The 14,087-nt window shown below is 50.3% G+C and overlaps 1 protein-coding gene across 1 annotated transcript; it reads left to right on the top strand.

Moving 5' to 3' along the window:
• The first annotated feature begins 214 nt into the window (after positions 1-214).
• LOC122381847 lies at positions 215-13,849 on the top strand. The gene is made up of 3 exons (XM_043366549.1): positions 215-381; positions 3,088-3,271; positions 9,515-13,849. The coding sequence occupies exon 3, from the start codon at positions 9,585-9,587 to the stop codon at positions 11,493-11,495; it is 1,911 nt and encodes a 636-aa protein (XP_043222484.1). The 5' UTR covers positions 215-381; positions 3,088-3,271; positions 9,515-9,584; the 3' UTR covers positions 11,496-13,849.
• Positions 13,850-14,087: the final 238 nt, after the last annotated feature.

The raw sequence follows: 14,087 nt of genomic DNA, 5'->3' as shown, positions 1-14,087 counted from the left end.
CGCCGGAGCGAGGAACCCGTCCTGGCAGAGGATCAAAGGAAGACGAATGACAATGTGAAACCTGTTTGTGTGGTGGTGGATATGCGTAAAGGAGATTAGAAGCAGACAATAGCACAAAATAACGTAGTGTGGTGTGGAACAATAGCGTAGGGATAGACGGGTGAAGGTAGACCGAGATACGCGTGGGCTCGTAAACAGCGGGGGACTGGAACAATCGATAATGTATAGAATGTCATTATAAAAACGGGCGTGCAAGAGCTACTAACGACTGTTGGTGGGATATAAAAGAGCTCTCCTTCAAACCGGGGACACTCTCTCTGCAGTCCGAAACACTGTGCAGTGCTCCGACTCGGCGGTACGCTCCACCAGCAACCCCACAATGTAAGTCGTGAATTGCATTACCTTGGTCGGCCGTGCCGACCAAAGGTGAGGTAATACCTCATCCCCTAACTGTTCTCTATTTACAGATACTGATTCCGGCGACAACAGGCCCAGGCTATTCACCGAGCTACCCTAGTATTCTTTACAGGTTTTACAGTTTCCCCTAGCACTTTCCACAGGTCCATAGTACGTACGAGGTGAACCGGGCCGATGAACTACACGGCGTTATCGTGTCCGTTTAACTTCTTCCTTTTACAGAGCGCAAGACTCGGCCTACGGATGGAGCCACCAACAAACACTCCCCCGATGCCAAGGCTCAGCTTTACCCGCCCCAAACCACCGAAAAGCTCGGTACATAATCGAGCGACCAATAAGCGCTCTACACTTTGGTGATTCTGCCATTTTGGTTTGGCACTGTTTCGGCATTCTTTTCGATTACTTTTGGCACTGTTTTGGCAACTTGTTCGGCACTGTTTCGGCCCATTCCGTTCCGAATACTTGTTCGGCACTGTCTTGACACTGTTTCGGTCATTCTGTTTTCGGTAACCTTGTGCTTCGGCATATTGTTCGGTTATCTGTTTTTAGCACTCTATTTCGGCCACCTTTATTTACTACCACGGTAACATATACCGTGTATTCTCAAGCCTGAATCCGCCCTTTTTGGCAATGTTTACTTTTTGGCTTCTACGGACTCCAGGCATTGTTCAATCATTGACGTTTACCCTTTCGGCCTGTTTGAATATATTTTATCCCACTGTACGTGTCTTTGTGTGATGGTGTGATGAAGGGAATGGAGGGATATGATGTGACGAAGGGAGACAGGGCTTCGGAGGGGTCGGGCGGAGACCAGCGGGGCATGCGTACAACACGGTGTGCAGCAGAGTCGGTATCTACAAATCCCCTAGACGTAACTAAACACTTGAGGCAACAACTGGGTACACACAGGGACCACTTAAATCACACTGGGGCTCTTGCGGTATTTTAAAATCGTTCTGATCGAACAGAACCTTGTGCTGTGTACCCACCTTGTGATGTTGTGACGTGACTATTTGAGCCAGTGAAGTGATGTTGCTATCCGAAGTACGCCCAACCCCGCGACACGCTGATGATTCCCCGCTTATGTTTGCATGTTTGTATGTTTGTCCGACATACATATATCATCTTCAACCGATACCTGTATTTTAACAGGGTTGTCACTGTTGCAGGCACTTTAGAAAATCAGTCATTTTGTAAAATGCCTAGGCATTTTGCAAAATGCCTGATTTTCCAGGCTTTTTGCAAAAAGCCTAGGCATTTACAAAATGACTGACTCTCCAGTCATTTTGCAAAATGCCTAGGCATTTTACAAATACCTAGCCATTTTACAAAATGACTGAGCAGCGTGTTGTAGATACGAGTACCTAATATATACGTTTTGGTAGCGTGTAGGTGGGCCGAGGAGTCCAGCATTATGACCAGAGGAGTCCAGCAGTGGGAAGTCCATACCTACCTCTCTCTATTTTGAGAAGTGCAGGCCCGCGACATTTCCAACCCCCACGTCAGCGACGCTGCTGGATTTAAAATGATCGATCTGGAGCGTCAACAAACGACTGGCCCTATGCCGGCCTGTATCTGAGTGTAAAACCATTAGAGGTCGCGAGGATTGGATCCCACACACTTACATAGGCGTTAGTGTCTTCTGAAACCAACGCTCTCGTCCTACGCCAAGCGACCTGATGATTCTCCCGATGTGGAGCTTGATATTTTTAACTGGGACCATGCAAGTAGGTAGGTACAGGTCTCGCGGGTTTTAGCGGTAGGTTTTGCACCTAAAAAATTTAGTGTACTTCAGGCTATATCTTCGTCGTCTTAAGCTTTTAAATGTTGAATATGCGATCGACTGGTTGGGTAACAAACCGGCCATGATCGTGTAAAATGGCTTCATCGTAGATCGATTAGTTTCTGAGATATAACCGGAAATGTAAAAGTGCAAAACCTACCGCTTAATCTCGCGAGACCCTCAAAGCTGTTAAACAAAGACACAATCAAACAAAGACTACACTCATTCGTTTACATGTAATTGCACATCAACCGGGTCTGCCTATTAACTGGGGCCGGTCTCCGGCTGGTTTTGTTAGGTCTAGTTTCAGGCAGAACATGAACGGCGTTGATGTACTTGGGAGTTTTTACAGCGTTAACTAAACAATGCTTTATGCTACAGCCGAGTCTGCAACTCAACCTGGTCGCTACTCAGCATTGTCGTCATCACAGAGCTTCAAATCGATCAGCTACAGGCTGAACACGTACCTATAGGGTATATGTAGGAAAACGTCCAAAAACTGTTGGCCATACCTAGTATCTGTAGTGGGATCTACGTTCCATGCTGGTCAGACATTTTGCAAAATGCCTAGTCATTTTGTAAAATGGCTAGCCATTTTGAAAAAAGCCTGGTTGCGTTCAGTCATTTTTCAAACAGCCGTCTTTTTGTAAAATGCCTAGGCATTTTACAAAATGACTGATTTTCTAAAGTGCCTGCAACATCACCATCCCATGTGCTAACAGTATACTGTCGTGTGTAATATTCCTAACGCTTGTTTAATTTATTCTACAATCAGTCAATTTTTGGTGGGTGATGGAGACAATTAGTTTTTGTGGAGTGCTGTTACATGTTATGATTCCGGCACTTCCTCCCCGACATGATACTAATGCGCAATATTTTGTTTAAAGGTCCGACGAGATCCGACGCAACTCGACCGAAATCTGCAACGACTACGACAAGACCGACGGGGACGGCTATGACTCAGACCCCGAGTCATATAAATTCGTCCGAGTCACTCCGCCACCTCCGTCACCAGATGATGAGGACTGGGACCAGGAGGCGGCGGAGTGGATGGCGACCCTATTAGCCGCTGTTAGTAAAACTGAAATGGAAAATAAAACTAATTAAAATATTTTTCTTTGTGTTCTAAAGCGGGCTAACAGGGGCGACTAATCAAACCCGACCTGACACGACGATGAACAAAGAGTACCTAATAACGTAACTCAGGAAACGGACTGACTGACTGACGTGTAGCCATCTACTCAAGTATACACTATGTAACCTGCCGTGTGTGCGTTGTCCGACCGTATACGTTGAAGAGTAGGGCAAGGAATAGGTAGCCCACAGAAACCACACCGTCTGTTCACGAGGAACAGGATGGTCGTCGCAGCCTGGACGCGTGGGAGCTGGGGGGAACCGGTAGTTCGGGTATTGCCCCACCGTTCTACCGGACATACTCGCATAGCAGAGGGTGGTCCTCTGGGGGAACTATGCCCACCGAACATACACCGGCCGGGTATGGGTGGTATTCTCGGTCAGCTCACGTCTTAGGTTTAAGGGCCAGGCGTACAGTGGCAGGGACAATAGGTCACTTGTACCAGCGACAAAGTACCAATGCTAATGATGTTTCTTTCTAGCATGGTCAAATCGGATGATGAAGGACACGCAAAGGCGGGTGCAGCGGGAAACCCCTCCGCAACCGCACCGCCAGCACCGGAGGAAGAATACTACGAGTACGAGACGGCGGGTACAGGACATCCGGTTGCGAGTGCAGCTGGAAAGAACGCAATGGGCGGCATCGGAGGACGACCACCTCCTCCTCTTCCGCCGCTAGAGCCATCTGCTCCAGGTCAAGGTCAGTCCCGATCACAGTGGGAGACGGGGAATGAGACTAGAGGTCACCAATTTCATGCACTTAGAGATCCCGATGATCGGGGAACCGGTCATTCCGACGCTTTTATTCTGCGTCACCTGTTCTCATTCAAAGGGGAATATAACGGCAAAGCGATCAGTGATTGGCTTCAAAAAGTGGACCTCCTCAGAAAAATCACCAACATCCAGGACGAGGAACTGCTGCCGTTACTATTTCTACGAGTAGACACCAACGTCATCCCGTTCCTAGAAGGCTTGCGTGATAGACTAAGTCCGTCACAGTACACCTGGAACAGGGTGAAGCAGGCGCTCCTAGAACAATATGGGGGAGTGACCAACCCAACCACCCAGGTGAACAGACTACACTCTGCACGAATGGGACGAGACACTCCGGTTAGGAAGTTTGCATACGAAATTGAACGTTTGACTCGGCTGGCATACCCCGAGTTAGCCAGCGATGTCGGTTCCCCTGAACAGCGAGACACCCAGAAAAACATTCTGAACCGCATCGCCTTGGAACAATTTATATCAGGCCTACCACCCATGCTGAGTCGCCCTGTCGTGGAACGTCAGATCAGCGACTTCGAGGAAGCTGTCCGTGTCGCCGCTCACATGGAAGAGGTGAACGCCAGGTATTTCCGGAAGTCAACCATCAACGCCATGTTCAATGACTTAGGAGACCATTGTGACAACGCAGGTCAGGCATCTTATGACAGCAGCGACCGGAGCGACAACCACCAGCCCCGATTCCAGTCCGGCCGTGGTCGAGGAGGCGCTCGAAACCTAACACGAGGAGGCCGAGGACGGCGACCAGCCTACCAGACTCGTCGGAACCAGGAAGAGAACCAGCAGAATGGGCCCTTCCGAACCGATTTTCATGGACAAGCAGCTGGAAACCAGCCCAGGTACGAGTCAAAACCGAGATGTTATCGATGCAATAGTCCGAATCACCTGATTCGCCACTGCCCTCAGCCGCAATGTCCCTTCTGTAACGAGAACCACAGAGCTGAAGAGTGCACGAACATCGTGTGTGCGTGCTGCAAGCTACCTGGACACACGGCTAACCGCTGCTCAAAAAACTCGCAGGGCCGGAGTCCTCAGCCACCCACCAGTTAACAGTTTTATCCGCCCGTAGCCAGGAGGTATATGCGCTCATAGACAGCGGAGCGTCTCACTCGCTTCTCGACTTCGATGCGTACAAAACCCTCAGTGACAACCCCATCGTGACCTCAGATCTGTCATTGAAATCCGTCACCGGTCAAGCACTAGAGCTGATCGGATGTGGAGAAGTAACCTTCTCTCTCGCTCCTGGGCTAACGGTGACCCACTTGTTTCATATAGTCAGAAACCTCAGCCCATATGAAGCCATCTTAGGGCTAGACTTCTTGGCCGAGCCCAGACACCAGATTCATCATGATCTTTCCAACTTCTTGCTCCATGTCAGAGGGCACCCCGTCCGTCTGTTCGATTCACAGCAACAACAACCGTGCTCGCCCATCATACCTGTGGCAGCGGTAGGCAGACATCAGCATGTCAGCCCCCACTCGGTTACTTTTATCCGAGCACAGGTTAACCCCGACACGATTCAACGCATCGAATCGTCTCCTCAGGACTCCTGGGAGTTCCATCCGCACAACCAGAATGCGGACGAGCCAGTCAAGCCCCTGCGCTGCATCATTGAAGCCGACCGAATCGGCGAAGGACTCATGATCGGAATCGCCAACTACACCTCCCGGAGTTACAAGTTCCGGAATGACGAGCCGCTGGGATTCCTCACACAGGCTCAAGTCATACCATTCTCTGAGCTGCTGAGCCCCAGCACGGATGAAGCGCCTGGTGAAGAGACAGGCACAGCTTCACAGGACCACGCCGTCGTGACAGCGCATCTAGGACCTCCCATGCAACAGGTGAGACAGAGACAAGAGTGTCCCTCTAGAGCCAGCCCTTCAGGCGATACGAAGACACGGTCGTCTTTGGAACCATCGGATCACAAAGAATTTCTAGCAGCATTCAAGTACGGAGACCTGGACGATAACCACCTAGCCCAAGTCCAGAACCTCCTGGTGGAATTTCGAGACTGCTTCGCCCTCGATCACGATCCCTTGGGGTTGTGCACCAGGATCACGCATGACATCAAGACCCTGACGGACGAACCAGTCGTTTCTCAACCCTACAGGATTCCGAAATCTCAAGAACCTGAGGTCAGGAAGATCATTCAGGAAATGTTGGACAAGAAATTGATTCAAAAAAGTCATTCAGAATACAGCTCACCAGTGGTGCTGGTGGAGAAACCAGACAAAAGCCTCCGACTATGTGTCAACTATCAAAAGTTGAACGCCATCAGCAAGAAGCGGACGTTTCCTCTTCCCAATCCAGACGAACTCCTGGCCAAGGTAGGTGAAAACCACCCGAAGTGGTTCAGTTCGTCTGACTTGGCCGCCGCCTTCCATCAGGTGCCCATCAAGGAAAGCGATCGTCACAAGACCGCCTTTGTCCTACCATGGGACAAGCTCGAATTTCGAGTATTGAGCATGGGGCTCTCCGAGAGCCCATACACATTTGCACGACTTGGCATGGAAATCTTTGACGATATCCTGGCCGACGAAGGACTGGTTCTGTTCATTGACGACCTGTGCATGTACAGCCCAACGTTCGAGCATCATCTGGGAACGTGGCGACGAGTTCTTCAGCGGTTACGGGAGAACAACCTGAAACTCAAACCTTCAAAAACGCATCTGTTCTCAACGGAGGGTCTCAAGTTCTTAGGTCGACATATCGGACCAAGTGGAGTTGCTCCAAATCCTGCCAAGATTCGATCAATCAAGGAGTATCCCACCCCACAGAACGCGAAGGATGTGAGATCCTTTGTGGCATTGTGTTCTTACTTCAGGAAACATGTCCCCAATTTCGCGACAATTGCCACACCCCTTAACGCTCTCACGAGAAAAGGGATCCACTTCAACTGGACCCCTGAGTGTAACGCGGCATTTGAAGCTCTCAAAGATGCCCTGGTCAACTCCGATGTACTGGCATATCCCGATTTCTCCCCTAACCGTCCCTTCATCGTCGCTTCAGATGCAAGTGACAAAGGTGTGGGAGGATGGATCAGCCAGGAAACAGAAACAGGTGAGAGGCGTCCCATTGCCTTCTATTCACGTACGTTGAACAAGGCAGAGAAAAATTACAGTACTATTGAGAAAGAAGCATTGGCCATCGTTTCTTGTATTCAGGCATTCCATTATTACATACATGGACGATCTTTTGTTCTGGAGAGTGACCATGCCCCTCTAAAATATGTGCTTAGTCATGCCCAAAAGGGAAGAGTCCAGAACACTCGCCTGGAGCGATGGAAATTAGCCTTACAAGGTCTGAACATGACAGTACGATATGTTCCTGGTCCAAAGAATGTCGTAGCTGACTCTCTTTCTCGCGGAGCGGTACAGGACGACTGGAAAGATCTCCAACGCGAGCTAACCTTCGATGACCCCGACATCGGCATTGGTATAGCCGCCCTGTTCTCGACAACTTCAGAAACAGAGGGCCAGACCTCGAAAGACGGGGACCAGGTCACGGCAGACGGTGTCGAACAGACCGCTGCCGCAACAGGACCTCGAACCACAACGAAAACCTCTGGTCGACCCACTGGAGCCCGCAGGAGGACTGGATCCGTCCTCTCGGAGACCTCACGCGTAGCAGCGCCTCCGACAACTTCCAGAATCACTCCACAGCGCGCAGCCTCTCCCGAGGCGGAGTCAACTCTGGACAACCATCTGTCGGAGATCGCCAGACTGCAAAGGTCAGACCCATTGTGGATACCATTGATTGAAACGTTGGAAGGGAAACGGGTCCGAGGCAACCGTCGCCTCTGGCGTGACCTACCGTCGTATCACTTGAATAGCGAGGGAATCCTATGTTATCAACCCACGGAGGCTGACCCAGTACGAGTGGTGGTACCCCGTGAGATGACCCCTCAGCTAATTGCAGAGCATCATAGCCATCCTTTGGCAGGCCATTACCATGCAAAGGCTGTACAGGAACACCTGAGCAGACAATTCTATTGGCCTTCGATGACGTCAGATGTGAAAGCCTACTGTGACAGTTGTGTCAAATGCCACAGCACGAAACGCAACCGGCGGGCACTCCATGCCCCTCTGGGTAAGACCCCAGTCACATATGGACCATGGGAAACGGTTCACACCGACATCATGGGTCCTCTCCCCGAAACCCCTCAAGGATACCGTTGGATCCTTTTGATCGTGTGCGCCTTCACCAAGTTCGTGGAGCTCGTTCCTCTACAGGACACCACAGCCGAAACGGTTGCCCAAGCCTTGGTTGCAACTTTTTTCCGATACGGCATCCCCTACTACCTGGTGTCAGACAACGGTCCCCAATACCGTGCGTCGCTCCTTGCTGAAATCAACCGGTTACTTGATGTCCGACATGTTTTCATTTCTGCCTATCACAGCCAAGCTAACTCCAACGTAGAACGGATGTGTGGAGTAGTGAAAACCATGCTAGCTACGGCGCTAGATCGAACGCAGCGGGAATGGCACGTATTCCTGGGTGCATCCCAGTACGCAGTGAACTCCACGTTCCAAACCAGCAACCGCTGGAGCCCAGCGTTCCTGATGTACGGCAGACAGTTTAGGTTGCCGATAGAACAAGCGCTGGCATCAAAACCATCCGACTATTCCGCAGAACTTTCTGACCTGGTGACCCAGTTAAAGGAACGGCAGTACGACGCTATCAGCAAAACGATCGAGAACCAGAAGACCGCGAGACGATACCAACGAGACTACTACAACCGACGAGCACGAGACAAGAAGTACGAGCTCGGAGATCTGGTCTACCTATATCGTCCTGCCGTCAAACCAGGAGATGCTTCAAAACTGACAAAGAAATGGGAGCCTGGATACGTGGTAGTGGGACTTCACGACAATGGCCTCACGTACGAGGTAAGGAAACCAGGCTCGAAGCATCCCCCAGAGAAAGTGCATTGTGACCGTCTCAAACCCCAGAATGTCTCATCTGTGTATCGGGACGCCTTGAGGAAAGTCCATACCTTCAGGAGGGATCAGGCTCCCTCAGTCGATAGTAGCGATGTTAGTGATTCAGGACCGGACGACGAACAGGACACAGACTTGGTTGGACTAGCTCTGCCCAGACCAGAAAGGGCCAGACCTCTGACAAGGTCAGACAGGACAGGATCAGACAGCGGAGTGACTAATGTATTGGAGACCTTAGGAACCAATAGACTGAGCTCAGATAGCTCCGAGCCATTAGAGACAGCTGATTCGGAAACCCCTGATGATGACGGCTACTATATGACGATTCCCTCACCGCCTGTCGTTCCTCGAAGGTCGAGCAGAAGGCGTCAAGCACCTCAACGTTTTTCCCCTTAACCCATGCTGACCAGTAACCCTACTCATCCACTAGCGATTGATCCTACCCGTTTTGTTTTAGGCGGCTGGTGTATTTGGTCTGGCTACTGCTGTTGTCCCGAGACGTCGGAGGGGACCAAAACCAGGCGAAGATGCAACTTCATCACGGGGTGTACTTCCAGCCCCTGGGTGAAGTAATAATCACGGGTTCTGACTGGACAATCTGCACCACCATCAGCTTGGTGACGTATGAGCAAGCCCATACCTCCCTCCTGGAACAGATATCTCGGGTAGAGCAGCATCTACAAGCCGTGAGGGGCCAGGTCGAGTCCGACAAAGTTCCGGTGATAGACGCATTGACGGCCACGTGGAAGAAATTCTCCACCGCCTTCAAAGAGGACCTTAGCGCCTACCAACAAACTCTCAATTCTGTTAAACGAACTATCCGGGAGAATGACGCCCGGCAACGTCGCGGCTTAGTTAACATCGTAAGTGACGTTGGAAAATATTTGTTTGGATTTAGTACCGAGAGAGACATTGAAAGTCAGTCGGCACAAATCGCTTCACTGGCCAACCAAACTGAAAACATATCTCACCGTGTTGACCAACAGTTCAGTTATGTTAAAACTGTAGCTTCACAAACTCTCCACAACGGAGAAGAAGTCATTCGAATCAAAGCTTCAATTAACGGGGTGACAGCCGCTCTAAGCCAAATTCAGACTGTGGACAGTCGGCTCAATATAGGAGTGGCACATGCTACCGCAGGATTAGAACTTGTGATAGCGACCGACTTAATTCGCGAGGGTTTGGCCCAGTCACAAAAGGGTCTTTATACCATACAGCGCATTGTTGCCCAAGCAGGTGAAGGAGCTCTAGCCTGGGAACTACTGGAGGATAAGGTCTTCAGAGATATCCTGTTAAACTTAGGACAACATCTTCCAGTCGGATGGAAACTTTTGTATGAAACAGACGACCATTATTCCTACCTTCGTTACATAACCACAGAAACCCACCAAACGGAGGGCGGGGTCAATTTTTGCATGGCGATCCCAATCATCAAGGAGTCTGGTAGGTATCAGCTCTACGAAGCCATCGCAATGCCTGTGGTTCACCCGAAGTTCCCGGAGAAGCTCTTCTTTTCTTACCGATTTGACTCCCCTTATTTGGCCATTCAGAAATCAGGATCCGATTTTTTCACGACTCAGCCCGGCAGTCCAGGCAACTTCTTCACCATGACAAACCGTCGCGAGGCACAGTGTAAAGGAAAAAGCCCTAGGGTTTGTGCGCTCAAGGAAGCAGTACAGTCGCCTCGATCTCAAGAAAGCCGTTGTTTGTATGATCTGTTTTCAGACCAGCCGACCGGAACCAGCTGCCCGGCACAGGTGCAATACCACGATGGGCCGGTGTTTCACCACGTTGGTATGGGAGTGTGGTTATATGGAGCAGCAAAAGGAACGCTACTGGTCCGCTGCTCTAACCAGAGCAGGACGAGTGCTCCTCACCACCCCGCCGGGCAATACGAGCTGACCGGTACCGGTATGTTCCGCTTACAGCCGGGATGCGAGGCATCCCTTGGGTCAATTAGGGTTCCCAGTTACGTCAACGGTAAGGGGCAATTCAAGATCAGTCTGCCGGATGCACCGATAGTGGATCTATTTTCACTCAATTTTTCCATGAGTCTCTGGAGTAATATAACCTCAATGTTGACTCCTCCCGTAAATATCTCGTCCTTCTTGAGCCATCTCACTGAAACCACAGACATCAGTAAAGATGCGATGAGACTCCGAACCTTTAACAAAACCATTCAGCAGTATGAGGCGCTCCAGAATCAATTGTCTCCCTATCATCCCTACAGATGGATATCGAGCCCGCAGAGCCAGATCACCGGATACACTGGTCTACTTACATTGAATCTAGTGACCGTTCTGCTGCTGTCCATAGCGATATGGAAGCTACATCGCCGAGTAAAGGACCTGATGGGTCCGCCGACCGATGCTCCAGAAAGTCACCGCCTTGTGAGGTCTCGACGTCGGCGACGCCGAGCCATGGACGTTACCGTGTAAGACCCCCTTGAGACGACGACGGGAAGTGCTCATTTGCCAAGGTCTAGCAGATGGTCGGCTATATTCTGAGTCGAGGTGAGTGCAACGATCAATTGGGAGCTCGTTGGCGCTCTAAAGCTGCAGAGGGCTTGGAGTATCGACTTGACTAGTCTTGAGACGAGATCCATGAGGATCCGAAACGTCATCACCAATTGATGAACGTAGAGTGTGCAGACCAGATCGCTTCGGTCCAGAACCGTCTCGAATCTTGAGCTACGACATAGCCATGATGTTCACCATCAACCGGCCCCTCTCGATGCCCTCAGGTACTCGCATTGGCACCGGTGGCAGTCGGCTCAACAACGGTATCTAGGATACCAAAAGGGTCCACACCGAACCCCCGACCTCTTGGCTGACAGGTTGACTTCATCCCCAGCAGTCTCTTAGTAGCCCTTTTGCTCTCGGTTGGATTCCGAGTACCACCCGACGACGAGAAACAGCGCCTCTGTTACAACCAAGGCAAACGATCACAGCACCCCTCGACTCAACCACCCCGAAGTAAGTGGCAATCCAAGCAGATGGTCGGTCGGTACAACTGTAAATCGCTTAACATCTGGCTCCAACGGGTATCCAAAACTTGTCCTCCCTAGACGGTCCCACAAATCCTAAAAATCGGTCAACACAAGAGGAATATGGTTCCCAGATGATTCAGATTAGCATGTTTTATTTTTGCAACGGAGGATATATTCATTATCGGTAATTAACTGACTGCAGGTAATTGGCCACAGAACTACCCAGCTTCATTATGTTGGTATACCTATTTCGATCGAGTTGAAGGCGCAGTTAAAATTGACACTAAAACGATTCTAAGGGCAAGATGCACAGCACCGGTCAGGGTCTTGGCAAATAGTGCTCTCTTCCGGATATCTCCAGGCATCCTTTGTAGCTGTCCTTACTTCCTACCAGGCATCCTCTGTAACTGTCCTTACTTCCTATCCACAAACAAGACATGACTAGACAACCCAGGGAGACCCTAGACAGCAGAGCAGACGCATCGACGACTATTACACCCCAAAGGAGGAAGTCAGATAAACTTTATAAAATAGGGAGGGATGTGAGAAAATATCGCTTCGGTCTCCTAGCTGAGCGGCGGAACTGTGTGGAATTGTGTGTACTGATCAGCCTTGCAGATTAGATGCACCGACCACTCGTTACCTTCAGCCGTGCGCCACGCCGGAGCGAGGAACCCGTCCCTGGCAGAGGATCAAAGGAAGACGAATGACAATGTGAAACCTGTTTGTGTGGTGGTGGATATGCGTAAAGGAGATTAGAAGCAGACAATAGCACAAAATAACGTAGTGTGGTGGTGGAACAATAGCGTAGGGATAGACGGGTGAAGGTTAGACCGAGATACGCGTGGGCTCGTAAACAGCGGGGGACTGGAGAACAATCGATAATGTATAGAATGTCATTATAAAAACGGGCGTGCAAGAGCTACTAACGACTGTTGGTGGGATATAAAAGAGCTCTCCTTCAAACCGGGGACACTCTCTCTGCAGTCCGAAACACTGTGCAGTGCTCCGACTCGGCGGTACGCTCCACCAGCAACCCCACAATGTAAGTCGTGAATTGCATTACCTTTGGTCGGCCGTGCCGACCAAAGGTGAGGTAATACCTCATCCCCACTAACGTTCTCTATTTACAGATACTGATTCCGGCGACAACAGGCCCAGGCTATTCACCGAGCTACCCTAGTATTCTTTACAGGTTTTACAGTTTCCCCTAGCACTTTCCACAGGTCCATAGTACGTACGAGGTGAACCGGGCCGATGAACTACACGGCGTTATCGTGTCCGTTTAACTTCTTCCTTTTACAGAGCGCAAGACTACGGCCTACGGATGGAGCCACCAACAAACACTCCCCCGATGCCAAGGCTCAGCTTTACCCGCCCCAAACCACCGAAAAGCTCGGTACATAATCGAGCGACCAATAAGCGCTCTACACTTTGGTGATTCTGCCATTTTGGTTTGGCACTGTTTCGGCATTCTGTTTCGATTACTTTTGGCACTGTTTTGGCAACTTGTTCGGCACTGTTTCGGCCCATTCCGTTCCGAATACTTGTTCGGCACTGTCTTGACACTGTTTCGGTCATTCTGTTTTCGGTAACCTTGTGCTTCGGCATATTGTTCGGTTATGTGTTTTTAGCACTCTATTTCGGCCACCTTTATTTACTACCACGGTAACATATACCGTGTATTCTCAAGCCTGAATCCGCCCTTTTTGGCAATGTTTACTTTTTGGCTTCTACGGACTCCAGGCATTGTTCAATCATTGACGTTTACCCTTTCGGCCTGTTTGAATATATTTTATCCCACTGTACGTGTCTTTGTGTGATGGTGTGATGAAGGGAATGGAGGGATATGATGTGACGAAGGGAGACAGGGCTTCGGAGGGGTCGGGCGGAGACCAGCGGGGCATGCGTACAACACGGTGTGCAGCAGAGTCGGTATCTACAAATCCCCTAGACGTAACTAAACACTTGAGGCAACAACTGGGTACACACAGGGACCACTTAAATCACAGGAGGTTTCAATTGATCAGGGACCCACCAG

Source organism: Amphibalanus amphitrite, unplaced genomic scaffold (genome assembly GCF_019059575.1).
Source record: "Amphibalanus amphitrite isolate SeventyFive unplaced genomic scaffold, NRLGWU_Aamphi_draft 000128F_arrow, whole genome shotgun sequence".
Taxonomy (NCBI): Eukaryota; Metazoa; Arthropoda; class Thecostraca; order Balanomorpha; family Balanidae; genus Amphibalanus; species Amphibalanus amphitrite.
This window is presented reverse-complemented; position numbering and strand designations above follow the sequence as displayed.